The sequence below is a fragment of the Aethina tumida genome, chromosome 5, assembly GCF_024364675.1.
Source record: "Aethina tumida isolate Nest 87 chromosome 5, icAetTumi1.1, whole genome shotgun sequence".
Classification (NCBI taxonomy): domain Eukaryota; kingdom Metazoa; phylum Arthropoda; class Insecta; order Coleoptera; family Nitidulidae; genus Aethina; species Aethina tumida.
Genome location: NC_065439.1, coordinates 14,088,733 through 14,105,030, shown reverse-complemented (window position 1 = coordinate 14,105,030; position 16,298 = coordinate 14,088,733). Strand labels below are relative to the sequence as shown.

General features: G+C 35.6%; 1 protein-coding gene across 2 annotated transcripts in view; it reads right to left on the bottom strand.

Annotated features, from left to right (window-relative positions):
- Positions 1-16,298, bottom strand: part of LOC109605432 (GATA-binding factor C-like) — a 49,204-nt gene that overhangs the window by 6,315 nt on the left and 26,591 nt on the right. For both annotated transcript variants that reach the window (XM_020022008.2, XM_049967844.1), the window contains exon 5: positions 3,605-3,739. In XM_020022008.2, coding sequence (XP_019877567.2) covers positions 3,605-3,739 — 135 coding nt within the window. The remainder of the gene's footprint in view (positions 1-3,604; positions 3,740-16,298) is intronic.

Here is a 16,298-nt window from a genome sequence, read left to right as displayed (position 1 = left end):
GCGGTTAATTGCCCTTATTTATTTTCGGGAAACCGAACCGGTAGCCTTGTAACGCTCCCGAATCCCATTACCAATCATTTGAACGATTTGATTTATACTAATTGGAATAACTGGAGAATTTCGCCTTTGGTCAGGTCAGAAAAAAAAACGTTTAATTGACTGATTTTCTAGCCGTCTCTCTTGGATCGACTCAGGCCGGACCGGGCGATTGAGCGAGACAGTTCATAGAACCATTTAATCATAATTCCTGTTAAACGGTAATAAATCAGACTTCGGTATTCGGTAGCTCGGGACGAATTTATAATAATTTTTTTTAATGGCGGTATTACTCAGCTTTAACCGGCTAATTAATAATGGTTTATTCGTCCGCTAATGATCGAACGTATTACAAAACAAATGGACGAATTTAAATGCGAGGTGAACGTTCATAAACGCCCGCGGGTCAAGGCGATATATCATCGGAGAGGATCAATCGATTGCATCTTGCCAGGTGACAAGTTTTCACGTCTGAATTTTAATGTTGGCTTAGGAGGAAGGGTCGAGTAAAAGAGTCTAACCAGTCATGTACCTTATTGGAGGAGCCTTAACTTCTCAGAAACAAGGACTCGTTTAAAAATACACAATATTAAATTAATAATTAATTGAGAGGTGTGGGTCAGCAAAAAATGTTAATAATGGTGGCGACTGAAGGGACTGACCAGCACATTGGGGTCGAGAAATCAACAACACATCGTTGACTGAAACACCAAGGAAAACAAAAACTTCATAGTGGAAGAAGAGTTAAATTTACTGAAGAATATGACAATATAACCATTTATCTAGATACTTCAAATACATAGATTTTAACAAGAAATTTTCTAGTGTCATTTTAATCTTGATAAATTTCAATTTGAATGAGTTTTTTATTTTTTATTTTTGTTTATTTAATGCCAATTTGAAAAGGACTAGTCCAATTTATAAAAGAAATACATAATTCAAGTTCACTAGCCTTTTAGATGTGATGTAGATATCTCAGGAACAAGACAAAAACTCATTTAAAAATACACGATTTTAAATTGAGAAATAATTAATTGAAGGGGTGTGGGTCAGCAGAAAATGTTAATAATTATATCCACTAAAGGGACTTGCTGGTACATTGGTGTCAAGAAGTCAATTATGCTTCGTTGGGTAAAACAGCAAGATAATCAAGAATTTTGTAGTGAAGGAATGGTCAAAATTACTGAAAAAGATGATAATATAATCCTTCATTCAGATACTCTTAATTCAATAAATATTAACTGTGGTTAATTATCAATAAATATACATATTTTTCTAATTAACATTTGAAATTTTCTAGACCCATGTTAATTTTGCTTCCAGATCCAATGAATGAGTTTTTTTCAGTTTAATTTTGTATATTTAATGCCAATTTGAAAAGAACTAGTCCAATTTATAAAATTATATCCACTAAAAGGACTGGCTGATACATTGGTGTCAAGAAGTCAATTACGCTTCGTTGAGTAAAACAGTAAGATAAACAAGAACTTTGTGGTGGAGGCATAGTTAAAATTACTCAAAAACATGATAATATAATCCTTCATTCAGATGTTCTTAATTCAACAAATATTAACTGTGGTTAATTATCAATAAAAATACATATTTTTCTAATTAATTTTGTATATTTAATGCCAATTTGAAAAAAACTAGTCCAATTTATAAAATTATATCCACTAAAGGGACTGGTTGGTACATTGGTGTCAAGAAGTCAATTATGCTTCGTTGAGTAAAACAGTAAGATAACCAAGAACTTTATGGTGGAGGCATAGTTAAAATTACTGAAAAGCATGATAATATAATCCTTCATTCAGATGTTCTCAATTCAACATATATTAACTGTGGTTAATTATCAATAAATATACATATTTTTCTAATTAACATTAGAAATTTTCTAGACCCATGTTAATTTTGCTTTCAGATCCAATTTGAATGATTTTTTTTCAATTTAATTTTGTATATTTAATGCCAATTTGAAAAAAAACTAATCCAATTTATAAAATTATATCCACTAAAGGGATTGGTTGGTACATTGGTGTCAAGAAGTCAATTATGCTTCGTTGAGTAAAACAGTAAGATAACCAAGAACTTTATGGTGGAGGCATAGTTAAAATTACTGAAAAGCATGATAATATAATCCTTCATTCAGATGTTCTCAATTCAACATATATTAACTGTGGTTAATTATCAATAAATATACATATTTTTCTAATTAACATTAGAAATTTTCTGGACCCATGTTAATTTTGCTTCCAGATCCAATTTGAATGAGTTTTTTTCAATTTAATTTTGTATATTTAATGCCAATTTGAAAAAAACTAGTCCAATTTATAAAATTATATCCACTAAAGGGACTGGTTGGTACATTGGTGTCAAGAAGTCAATTATGCTTCGTTGAGTAAGATAACCAATAACTTTGTGGTGGTAATATAATCCTTCATTCAGATGTTCTTAATTCAGTAGATATTAGCTGTGGTTAATTATCAATAAATATATATATATTTTTTTAATTGAAATTTGAAATTTTCTAGGCACGTGTTAATCTTGTTTCCAGATCCAATTTGGATAAGTTTTTTTCAATTTAATTTTGTTTATTTAATGCCAATTTGAATATAACTAGCCCAATTTATAAAAGAAAATATATAAGTCTAGTTTATTAGCCTTTTTTTCAGTGTTGTAGGTCTCCCATGAACAAGACAAAAAACCATTTAAACTTACACAATTTTAAATTAGGAAATAATTAATTGAAGGGGTGTGGGTCAGCAGAAAATGTTAATAATGATCGCGACTGAAGGGACTGGTCAATACAGTCAAGAAATTAACCATACATCTTTGAATGAAACACGAAGAAAACCAAATACTTTGTGGTGGAAGATGCGTTAAAAATACTGAAGATGGTATAACATACAAATCTTTCTAATTATCTTGTTAAGTTTTCTTCATTTTGTTTTACTTTATTTAGTTCCAACTTGTAAACGATTATTCCAATTTGAAATTGAAAAAGTATAATTTAAGTTCTTTAACCCTTTAGGATGTTGAATGATTATTGTAAAAAGAAGACGAAAATGACACAAATTTAAACTAAGAAATAATTAAACTGGTCACTCATAAATATTTGGGTGCCAAGGTACGACATATCATCTGAATAAATCAATCGATTTCATCCTCTCAGGTGACAAGATCCCATATAAATTTTGTAACCGAAGAACCGAGTAAAAGAGCTGTGGTAACGTAGAAGGCCCCCAATCAACCGGGTACCTTATTGGATGACCGTTAATTCGCATGCAAATCCTCCTCATCCGCATCCAAGCTGCCAATGATACGTCGAGGAAAGGGCATCGATTGGTGGTACGTAAACTAACATTTGTTGCGTGCAGGAATTTTCGTATAAATCGTAAACCAGTTATGCGAACAGTCCGACACACACACAATCCATTGAGTGGTACTGTTTGCAGCTTTATGTGCTTTTCTCCTTTGCTCGCGGTCGGGATTGTAAAGAAGCACGTGAATGGTATGCGTATATGTGTGAGAACATCAGCATAATACGGTACGGGGTAATATATATACTCACATTGTGCAGTTTATAGTAGAGGCCGCATGCGTTGCACACCGGCTCGCCGTTTTGGTTGCGTCGCCACAACGTCGTCGTCGTCGTTTTGCAGTTCGCGCAGCTCGTGCCCGCTCTGCGCGCCGCGCTCTGCAAACTCTGTAACAAAAAATGAAGAAAATCGTTAGTTAACAATCGTTGACCCTATTAAATAATAAATGATACATTTTTGCCGGGGCCATTGTCGGTGATGTGCTTCAGTAAAGTTCAATTCGAGGATAAGGCGGCACTTTTATCGGTACCGATTTTCGAGCGCACTTAACAAGTAGATCAATCGAAATGGATGTCACGGCGCATTCAAATGCGCCTAGACAACCACTTAACCACGCATCGGTGACTGCGTGAGCTTTTTTTTCTTCACGAACGCTTTAAAAAGCGTCCGAATTGAATGGGATTAATCGAGTCGCCGGTATTTGTAAACAAAAAGGGAACAAAACAGAAGAAATAAAATCGTCTTAGCGATTATGTCAAAAAGCTTTTACGGACGACAATGGCTTTTTTTCTGGAATGTCAGAAAGACGGTACGAAACAGAACAAACGTGTGTCCATTCCGATTCATGTTGCTTAAGTGGTTTATTGTAAACTTAAAATGATATGCCATTCGCGCATACCTGTTCTATAAACCTTCCTTGCCGTCTCGATTCTCATTTTTTTTTTTTCAGTCCGTATCATCGTGACGTACCTTGTATCAATCAGCATTAACGTCAAATTTGTTTTTATTCGATCGCTCGGTACTAATCATATTCAGAGCGTTTTTTTCATCTCGGACTGTCCGACTGACAGACACGGGGATTAACCGGACGAAAATTAAACGGGGCACCGATTATTTATGCCACTCCACCAAAACGCAAAAATTCCTTTTAGTTATTCTAACTAGTTCAAGTTCACTAGCCTTTTAACATACTATTTATTAATCTCAGTAGGTAAATAAAGAATATATATCAGGAAAAAGGCCAAAACATGTAAAACTCTATTTAGAATCATTTTCAATTTTAATTAAGGGGTGACGAAAATGTTTGTACACAATATAAATAAAATTTGTATAAAGAAAAGATATTGGCTATGAAATTAGAAACAATTTCATGTAAAAAACAAATTTTTATCTTAAGCCATTATCGAGTTATTAGAGTTTAAAGTTTAATACTTTTAATAGCGTACAGCCCTTTGTAGTGAAGATAAAAAAAAATTAAACACGTTAAAATATAGATCAAAGCATGCTAAACAAGTTTTGTATAAACAATTTTTTAATAACAATAATGGTTATTAAATTAAACCAATAAACATTTGTAGTAGTGATCATTAGCTTGATTTTAACACAAAAAAGTGATCAATTAGTACCTCGCGTCACTTTTTCCAGTTTGAATGACTTTCCTTTAGTCTTTCAGCATATTGTTTAATGATCCCAACGAACCATTGAGGTGACTGAACAAAACGGATCTCCCAGGAAGAAGACAAAAACCCATTTTCATTAGAAAAACGCACGCGAGGAGCGCTCGTGATTTTTTCCAAGCGTCGCAAACATAATTTGATCAGTCCAATCAAGATAAATCAAGTGATTCATCGTAGAAGGAACAGTGAATCGAACCGAACCGTCCGGCAATAATCAAGCTGAATTGTCCGAAACGTTATTGCCGGCAGTTTATTCTTCAATCGCGACTACCACCCGTGCGACACTCAAATGTATTTATCTTCTAATCAATCAACCGCGCCGGTGATTAGGGCGCAATCCGTTTACAATAAGGTCGCGAATCGCGGCCGACAATCGATGCGAATCGACCGTATACGACGGGGCCCAGGCATCTCTTATCGTTTCCGAGATCTTTATCCAATTAAATCTGACAATGGGTTTACTTTGGTGACACAAGTAGTAGAGAGAGAATGCATTCCGACTCCGACTACTACTCCCTACTTCTTCTTCGTTCTTACTTCTTATCCACGTCTTTCTCATGTTGATTGGATGTTTTGTTTAACATCGTTGTAGGATCCGGTTAAAAATGGTTTTGCATTTTAATGTTAGGATTAATTATGTCAAATTCCTTTCGGGATTTATCTCATTCAGTATTCGTACTTGTATCACACATTCACCAAATGTTCCCTCTCATTTTTAATTAACAAGTGTTTTGTTATATTCTTGTACACTCTTTTTAATTAATTTGTTGCCTTTTGTCATGACTAAAATTATTTTTAGTAAATTTTCCTTTTATAATTATTTTCGACTTTAATTAAATGGTGACGAAAATGTTTGTACACATGATAAATAAAATTTGTATAAAAGAAAATTGTTGGCTATAAAAGTACAAAAAATTTCATGTAAAAAACACATTTATATTTTAAGCCATTATCGAGTTATCAAGGTTTAAAATTTAATATTTTTAAGGGCGTACAGCCCTTTGTAGTGAAGATAGAAGAAAAATAAATACGTTAAAATATAGCTCAAAGTATACTAAATAACTTTTGTATAAACAATTTTTTAATAATAATAGTGGTTATTAAATTAAGCTAATAAACATTTGTAATAGTGATCATTAACTTGATATTAACACAAAAAAGTGATCAATTAGTACCTTGCGTCACTTTTTTACATTTTTCTGGTATTAATCGTTTTAGTGCAATTAAAAATTAAACACTGCATAATTTTTTGTTTTCAACTATGCTAGCTGATTTTCTAAGAATGTAAATGATTTAATAAATTGGTTCTGAATCCCATTAAAACTATTTTTAGTAGTTATTTTGTTTTATAATTATATTCGATTTGTCATTAATTGTATTTAAGATAATAAAGCGTTTAATTAAGAGAAGTGTGTTATTAGCAGATTGATGAACGACTGGAAATAAATCGTGCAATTAATAAATGTGATTTGATTGAATGGGTGTACACACACGGTATAACACACGGTTTGATTTAAAAGACCGTTTAATTTCGAAGAGACGAGAGAATAAAAAGGCCCCGATATTCGATTAAGAAAACACGTTTGGCATAAATCTCGTTTTAATAAATTAAATTCTCATCGGTGCGTTTTTCCCATAACGGAGGGACCCGAGCGCAACCTGTAATATATAGGTCCATTTTTTTACTATTTATTTATGTCCCAAGTATCGGATAAACTCGGGGCGATTTTATTATAAAAACTCTCACTTTCCGCACCGCGCTCTGTAATTATAGGCTAAAATTAAAACCGTCGAGGACTAAAACAAAGCGACGATTGCCTTACCCCGATCGAACCGTCCCAACCTCATCTCACTCGCCGAAGAAATATATCGTGGGGACTTCGATCTCCGTATTCCGAGTTAATAAGAAACGCCCCGACCATTTGAAAATTTGATTTACGATTTTTTCGGGACAGGTGAGACGAGGGGAATGCCCCCGCACAACACGGGGGTTGCGACTTCACCTGTTCACGTAGCCTAACTACTTCCGCCACCCGAAAGCAGATGCACCAATTTATTTGACTCGATATAACATTTTTTTTTTCACGTTTTAACCATCGATATCAGCAGTCGATTGCGTTTAATTGGTGACACGCTTACACCACAGGGCAACACGATATCCTCCAAAGTCAGGTCGAAAATCGGCGACGATCACGTTTCAACCACCAGAGCGTTTTGTTTTTTGACGTGTTGGGATCGTTTTATGATACCTCAATCTTTGTACCGCAGAAACGCTTTGGTATTTTGTTACCACAAAACGTTTTCTAAAACGGGGATTGTCATTAACATAAGATGACGGTTAATGGCCATTATGATTCCTCAATCTACATCCTAAAATAGCCATCGATGTGTGGCCATAAAACTGTTTCAGGAGGAAGGATTGTGGTTGGCATTAGATGACGTTAAATGACCATTAGAAAGGGAGCATAAATCCTCTATAAACAGTAACAAGTTACAGCCCAATTGAGGCTCAATCATGCACCTCTGGAATGGGAAACCGGTCCCCGTCCAGTTTCCAATTCCATCCATATGCGGGTTGAAAATCCACCGTCTCCGGCGTGTATCGCGTATGTAGATCTCCGAATGGTACCAGCGTCCAGTCCTGCCGACCGTAAAGAACCAGTGTAAGACAAGGCATAACAACTGTCATCGTGATTGACACGCGCAGGTCCTGATTGACGCGCGTGATAGATGCGATTGATCTCCATCAGTGTAGATCACTCGGATACAGTCCGTGCCTTTTTCGGACGCGCCGATTCGATTGTTTGCTGATCGGGGAACGGTTGTAAATGGGTCTAGAAGCGTTTTTCAGGAATCGCGCCGAACGGCTCAAAACAATGGCGTTCCTCCGGGGCACCGCGCGGGAAATATGATTAATAACGAGCCTACCGTACGCTATCGGTCGGGATCTTGACTCGCCTGTAAACATCTACGTATGGTTTTTTTAATTTATTCACGCGAACTGGCTCGAATAACTGAAAACCAGATTATTATTGAATCAATTAATCAAAATAAATAACGGGTCAGAAAACAAAACAATGCATCATAAATTAAAATTACATTTTTATTATCTACGGACGCTGAAATTCTGAATTTCGTTTTGGTTTAATTCAACGGCAGTAATTCTATTGTTTCGGTCGCGGCTCGCTCTGTGTTTATACCGGGAATTAGACTGGATAAAATAAAGTGGTGTTTAATTGTTGAAAATTCGACAAAATCCGCCACATGTAAATCGCCGTCATTAATTATTCATCTTCCGCACAAAGATTAATTATTCCATCCTATTTATTCAAGTAAACAGTCTAGTCAAAATCAACCGCAACAATAACAATCCTTAACAGGTTTATAAGTACCATAACTGTATAAAAGTACCACTGAAAAAAATATTTAATTTTTGAGTCTGGCTTTTTTTGTTTTTGAAGTGGTAAAATTGTTTTTAGACAAGATGAGTAAAATTTGTATAAAAGAAAGTTATTGGGTGTAAAATTATTAACATTTTCATATAAAAAGTAACTTTTTATCTTAAGTCATTAGCGAGATATTAAAGCTGAAAGTTGTACATTTTAATGGACATAGAGCCTTTCGAAGTAAAGTTAGAAACTCGTTCAAAACGTAAAAATGTAGGTCTGGAAATACTGAATAATTTTTGTAAAAATATTTTTTTAATAATGGCAATAATTTTTAAATTAAAGTGAAAAAACCTTTATAATAGAGATCATTAGCTTAATTTTCATCGAAAAAGTGATCAATTTGTTAGTTGTGCCAGTTTTTGGTATTTTTCCGGTAGTTATCGTTTAAATACTTTCAAAAACTATAGAAACTGTATCAATAAACTTGAAATCATCCACAACAATGATAATCCTTAGACACATTAAACTTACAATGGTTAAGTTAATGGTGCTACCGAAAATCCGAAAGCCGTCTCCATTTCCTCGTTAAATCCCCCAATAAAACCACCACCACCACAAAGAAGCATAATCCGGGCTCAAGTACATATTTTAAAAACCATGTCTCAAACAATCGCACGAGCATTGTCGCCGCGCTAAGCTCAATTTGGTGCATTGTGGCTTGGATAAAGGGTGTTTTGGGTCTTTAGAAGAAAGTGAAAATGCGTAATCCCGCCCGTCGGTACCTTCGTCCGGTGCCCGAGTGTCTAAGCCTTTAGTGGCTGCTACCAAAGCAGGCGCCAGCCTCGCTTAAAAGGTACTCATTACGTCTACGGCCACTCGAAAGTATTTATTAATGTATTGTTGCATTTTGACAAGTGTTTACTCCTTCTGCCACTGTATAACGTCAGCAAATAAAAACACTCGAGCCATTATTAACAACACTACACGACCACTTTTGATGCCCGTTAAATTGGCTCTTTTCGACAACTACTCACTGCCACCAGAATAGGCCACAATGCCACCATTGAAATTATTTGGTCGTTAGCGGATTTAAAAAAGGCTATGCGCACACAAAACTACTTCACTGTTGTTAATGAAGTGCAATTAAAGCACAGGTTTTGGACCGTTCAAGCCACCCAATATTTATTCACCCATTATTCCAGGTGTTCAACATCAAGTTGAATCTAACAAAAACCGGACGGTTACAATCGGAAAAGAAATTGGTGTTAAATCCGATAATTGGTCCGTGAGATAAACAAGAAGAATGTTGGTACGGTTTGTTCGCGAAGCATTCCCAGCGTGTCCGGTGATTTATTCAAAAAAGCAAAATTAAAGTGGTAGTAGAATAGGAGGTTGTCTGACAAAGTAAAGTATAAGTGCCGTTTCGCGAACGTCCGTTGTTTTCTTCTTGTTCTCCGCGTCTCGGGGACTCGTTTCGATTCGGGGTGGTGAATAAGCAGATATAAAGGTGCAGACAACCATGGTGGCTTTCGACAGCAAAGTGGAGATATTCAGGTTTTTGTTAAACGCGGACTGAATTATTTGTGTCCGCCGTGTTTCGCCGAATGTAAAACTCTCCCAGCGTCGCGCTGGTTACTTAAAATATACTGTCAAACTGGACCACGAAAACCGCATATTTACTAACTGGCCCGGCACTCTTAACATTTTTACCGGCGTTCGCATTTTTTTCTTGTTATGGGGCCTCGAAAATAAAAGAACTCGATCCCGCAACCACTGTGACACAAAACTAGCCCATTATTCCCGTCACAATCATCGCAGGACTTCTCATTAACGTTATTTCCATACTAGTGACGGATTTATTGGATGCCATTTACTCATCCGTTTGTTGCGTGTTTGTTTTTATGTTGTCTATAAGGTTATTTATTTGTTGTAAACCTTATTATTTACGTGCTTATCCGGTTTATTTGAATATACACACATAAATTATAAGAAAATACGAGGTATTAATTTTTTAAAGGTGACAAAAATGTTCCCAGCATGGATAGCAATTTTTTTTGCAAAAGTAAGTTATTGTATGTAAATTAATGAACTTTTTGACGAAACAAATAATTTTTTATCTGAAGTCGTTACAGAGTTAATGGGGGTAAAAGTTTAAACTTTAAAGGGGCGTAGCAGCCACTACGATGACAATAGAAACAAGTTCGAAACTTCAAAATATAGCCTAGATCACATCAAATAATTTTTATTCGAATAATTTTTTGATGGCTGGAGCGGTTTTTCAATGAAAATCAAAAAACCTGAACAATAGGTGATCACCTGGCTTATTTCGATCAAAAAAGTGATCACTTTGCAATCCGCACCAATTTCAGAAATATTTTCTAGGCCAAACGCTTCGGCACAACCAATAAACACAAACCGTACAAACAAACCAGACATTTTCGCTTTTTTCTTTAATCCCGTCAATGCGTAATTTATTCGTTGAAAGCGCAATTTATTCAACCCGCTGTCTAAGGCAGTAAATATTCATGCACAATGATAAAACACCGGCTGAAATACACGTCGAAACAAGCAACTGTAATTCAGGAAACCGTGCACATAAAAAAAAAGTGTGTTCGAGCACCCGGAGCGGTATATTACCGGTGGAAGTTCATCCCGAGTGAAATACGAGTGTGTTTGCAGTAACATATAAGTTAATTGCTTAACAAGTACATGCCAGCGATTTTCCCACTTAGCCCGATATTTATTGCGAGAAATCAAAAACATGTAATAACAGTTCGCGAGTATACATAAACGTTCAAATATATCAAGCGAACAGCTACCTGAGCATATTATTACTCATTCTGCTTCGATTTATCATTTTTTCCATTTGTATGCCAATAAGGAATATCAAACTGTTGCGGCCACAGTCCGAAGAACTCATAAATAAAGACAATGCGCTGCGGAATAATTAATTTTCTTCTCATGGCCAGCTTTAAATTTATTTATTGGCGAAACGGCTCATAACCATCGGAAATTAATATTCACCAACAAAAGCTGTGCCGAGATGAGTTCAATGTTGTTTTTTTTTTTTCGTGGCATTTCGTTTTGGCTTTATTTCAGTTCAATCCAATTTATTGTTAACAACTTCCGGCATGGAAAAAGCAGATGATCAATTTAATCGGGTTGAACGTTTAATGGTTGACACGCTTACAAAAATTTCGGGCAGTCAGGTAGAAAACGATTACCACAGTGCGGTTGAATGTTTTATTAAGAAATTATCGACAATTTATCCAATTTTCACGCAACAATTCCGGCGCGTCCACCCATTTTCGGGTGGTGATTTGCATGCAAGCGTAAGTGCGGAGGAAAAAACGCTTGGGTAACTGTTTGGAAATGCATTAAACGAGATTAATCTCTAACCTAAATCTGGATGAGTAATAAACAAATTAACGCCATAATAAAGTAATACGCTGGATAATTTATTCAAATGCAAAGAGTTTCTGTAGTAATCTTTTACTAAATAGAAGAACAATGGGCTGTAATATTCTATTAATTAATTTTTATATTGTTGCCAATTGTTAGGTAAGCTGTGGTCTTTTGTTCGACAGTACGTTGCAAAACATCTCCCACCAGCACCAGCCCCGGCTAATAATGGCTCGGCCTTATATTATTAGGCCATTGTGGCTTATTTGTAAAACGGTAGCTCGTTAAAGATGGGAATCAATGCACAGGATTTTATGCATGCACATAAATCCACCATCCGAATTAATTAACGCCACCATTCTTCAGATTAACGATACTAAAAAAAAAAAATAGATAAATAAAACAAGGAGAAGTACTGTTTTAATGGGCCAGGACTCAAAAGCTCGGATAACTTAAGGGCCAATAAAAGTGTTTTGGGGGTCTTGTAATTGAGTTTTAAAAGTTAACGACCTAAATTTTCCGACCGTCAAATTCAGTTTACAAATCTAGTCGTTAAAAGGATTCTAGCTCCACCAAAGCTAGATGGTCGAAAGTTTTACGTTATGGACACGAGTGGAGGAAAAAAGCCGTTTATTGACCGTATCCACACGGTTTTTGTTTTGGCCATTTCGCATTCGCTCTGTTAATGTGAAAAAAACTGTTTATAATTATTTTTTATGCTTGGCTTAAGCCACTCTTGATGTTAATTCCCTTCTAATGACGACTCGCTTTGTTGTCTTATGGTGGATACGGGAGAAACGCGAACGCGAATTTTAATCGCGGTGAAAAATGTTTCCACTACGTTTAACGCGTTCTCGATTTATAAAACGGAGACGCTTCCCCCCCGCAATTTTTGTTCCGACGATGATTATAATTAGTTGGGATGTGGGATTCCGAAGGAAATGATCTGTGTCATTCGGGTGGATTAAAAGTGAGTCGGTTTTAATGAACGTTCCCAATTAAAATAAAGTATCGTTATAAAATGAAATTTAACTATTCCGTTAAATGTTTATTTCGCTGGGCAGCGCGAGCCTTAACGCGGGCCGTAAACTTGCCGGACAAGAAAATAAAATGTACATGATGTGTTTGACATTTCAGAAGGAGCCGGGCATTTTATACAGCGCGAGACGGAAGGCTTCATACCGAGCCGAGAGAGAATATTCAAAGAGTGTTTGTTTTTCTGTTCCGCGACTATCGACTTTAACACAAGCGACACTAAGACCGTGGCGAGGCCTCCAGGCGGGTAATATATGTTAATGTATGTGCTCCACATATTATCTTTGTCGGTGTTGCGCGAGGTTCTCGACTTTATCCGCTGTCTTCACTCCTCCAACATCGCCCTGACACCGGGCGAATTCACTCTACCATAAAAATATGAAATTCTTTCGTACCGGCCTCTCTCGCATTGTTCGGGGAACGCCATAAATTATTATATTGCACGTACACACTCGACGATAATAACCATTGTCGGTCGCAATTAATCCTACCGTCACGAAAACCCACCAAATTCGTTCGGACGGACTTTAAGTGAGATCACTGTTATTTTTACAAAAGTTGGACGGTTCTTCCATAAACGAAAGTTAATAAGCTTTAAAAAACAAGCATTTTGGTGCTCAAAACATTTTAATATCGCCACTGGTTCAAAAGTTACAACGCTTTAAATTTAAATTTTTTACCGATTCTAGTGGCCTCTCTGCTGGATATCCAAAACATTTTTATTAATAAAAAACTTTAATTAGATTATATTTAATAATTTGAGAATAAACACTAGTTAAAATTCTTAAAAATTGTGGCTAGAAATTGACTGAAACGCTTTTAATGTGATCACAACTAACAAAACTGCTCGAGAAAGTGATCGTTTTTAATAATAATCAAAATAAGGCAACACAACAGATTGGCATATCTTTAGAAAACATAAAATTATACGTATACATAAAATTATCACGCATTACAGCATAATATTCCGATTAAAATCATAAAGATTATTCTCTCTTTTAATAAAAAAACTTTGACGGTGATCACTGCCATTTTGAAAAGAAATATGTAGTTTGTTTGTTAACAAAAGTTATTAAACTTTCAAATGTGTACATTTAGATGCAAAAAACACATTTTCACCTCAAGTGGTTTAGAAGTTACACGGGTTTAAATTTAAATTTTATATCAATCGTAGTCACCTCCTGGTTAAAGATAGGAAAAAATTTTGTGGGAATGAAACACGTCTTAAGCTACACTTAATAAGGTTGTGACAAAAAATTTGCAATAATCTCAGTAACTTTTGTGGTAAATTAAAAAACTGTTTTAAAAGTGTTTAAAGTGTTGGCGGGTGATCAAAATAGTGATCAGTTTCACTATTAAGTGAAGGAATCCCACAAAACCTATTAGTGTGCATGTGTAAATCATAAAACATAACGTACACATAAAATTATCATGCATTAAACCATAATACTCAAATTAAAACCGTGAGGCTCATTGTAGGAAAAAAGCGCCGAGTATAAAATAACTGTCATTGTGTACATTAGAGCGGCCCATCGGGTTGTTTGCATAGCTATAACCCGTAGCTCACGATCCGTGATTTCCTTAATAAAAAGGCCCTAACAACAGGCCAGACTCCGGTTCTCTATCACCGTAATTTTATACGTGGCGCATAAGAAGAAACGAGAACATGTATTTTGAAGGCGGGAGACCGCTCAGTGCGTGGATATCATCATCGATCGATCGTGATAACACTACCATCTTGTTAACTTGTTAACCAAAGAACTAATGAGTTTACATATAATGGACCCCTTTCGCGTGTGCAAGTCATACTCGGACCTGTTTTTTTATTTTATTTTCGTCTTCCACTCGTGTCTTGTCTGTTACGGAAAAATGATCCCGGTCCCGCTAAGATCCGACCCCGATCTTTGCTTTTATTCGAATTCAATCGGAACGTGTATTGGAAAATATCAATTGCACAATCGACAAAGAGAAACTGCGTTATTTAATTACGGCCACTCGCTTTATTATAAAGGGAGAACAGCAGGACTTGGTGCTTGAGTGACGCAGAAGGACGCGTGTAAAAAAATTGACGGAATGTTTCACTACCAAATTCAGTCGTGTACATCTCTTATAATAACAAAAAAAATACGATTGGTCAACGGTTTTAATTCGGTGCGAATTTCCTAACAGATAAATCGTTAGCGGGGGACATTCACGCAATTCCAATCCCATAATTTATATTCGATGGTAAAAAAATGTTTGAACACACAAAATGTTTTTAACAACAATAAATTTCATTTTTGATATGCCACACCTTCGCCCATAAAAAAAACTTTAATTAATTTACAATGGTCCGGTCCGTGATTGATTTCTATTATAGATTTCTTTTTCGTATTTACATATCTAAAATGGTCAATTAAAAATATGTGGAGCACTCGGTTACACGTAGAGTGGGTGATCCGGAGAAATGTCGTCCGTAAGTATAATCGGGCATTAATTGAAAATATCATTAGTACTATTTCGGGCCTCGAGCTACGACTTGTTTCGTCATCGATACGTATATTCAATCAGGCCGTTGTGGTATTTGTAAAATGCAACATCCACAATACATGTAATTGCAATGAATAGTAAAAATCTGTGGGCCCCGTTTACAACGCATTATATTTTTTATTACGCTATTTGACTTTGATTATTAATAACGTTGACTTTGATTGATTACGCTATAGGACGTACCACTTTACTATGTCAGTGTTCGGCGTGCCGAGAGTTCCGATGTAATATAATATTGGTGGTGAGCCTTTTCAAATCAGGTATCGTCACTAGAATGTTTAAAGGTCGGCTACGTTTTCTGGTCGATGAAATTCGAAGTGATACCCCTCGATTTTTATCTCGTGATCTGGTTACATTGTTTCAGAGTTTTGCAAGAGATCACTATTGTTTCAGATAGAAATATATACTTTTTTGTTACAATGGGTTATTAATATTTATTTTTTTAAGCATTTTGATGTAAAAATCACATTTGTATCTGTAACCCATCAGAAGTTACGCAGCTTTAAATTTTAACACCTTAACCACCGTATCTCCTTTCATAGGGGTTAAAAATAAATAATTTTAACATCAAAATGTTCGTAAAGTTTTGCTCTAAAAGTTTTACTTGAAAAATTTTTACGTAACTATAACAACATACCGACTATAACCAAAAGTAATTAGAAAAGTGATCATCTATCTAATTTCTGACGTAAAATTAGATCAATTTACAAATTAAACAAAAACCCTCTTCAAAACTCAAAGAAACAAAGTTATAAATGTAAAAAAACGTTACTTATTTCTTCAGGTTGCATCTTTGACCGTTGCCACCTGCCCGTTTTGCCCACCTTGAGTCGGGGGCACAACGCACTAAATTATCCGACTAACGTATGTATCTTGGTGTTGCGCCGGACATATTTATCGAATTCCCGTCCGAC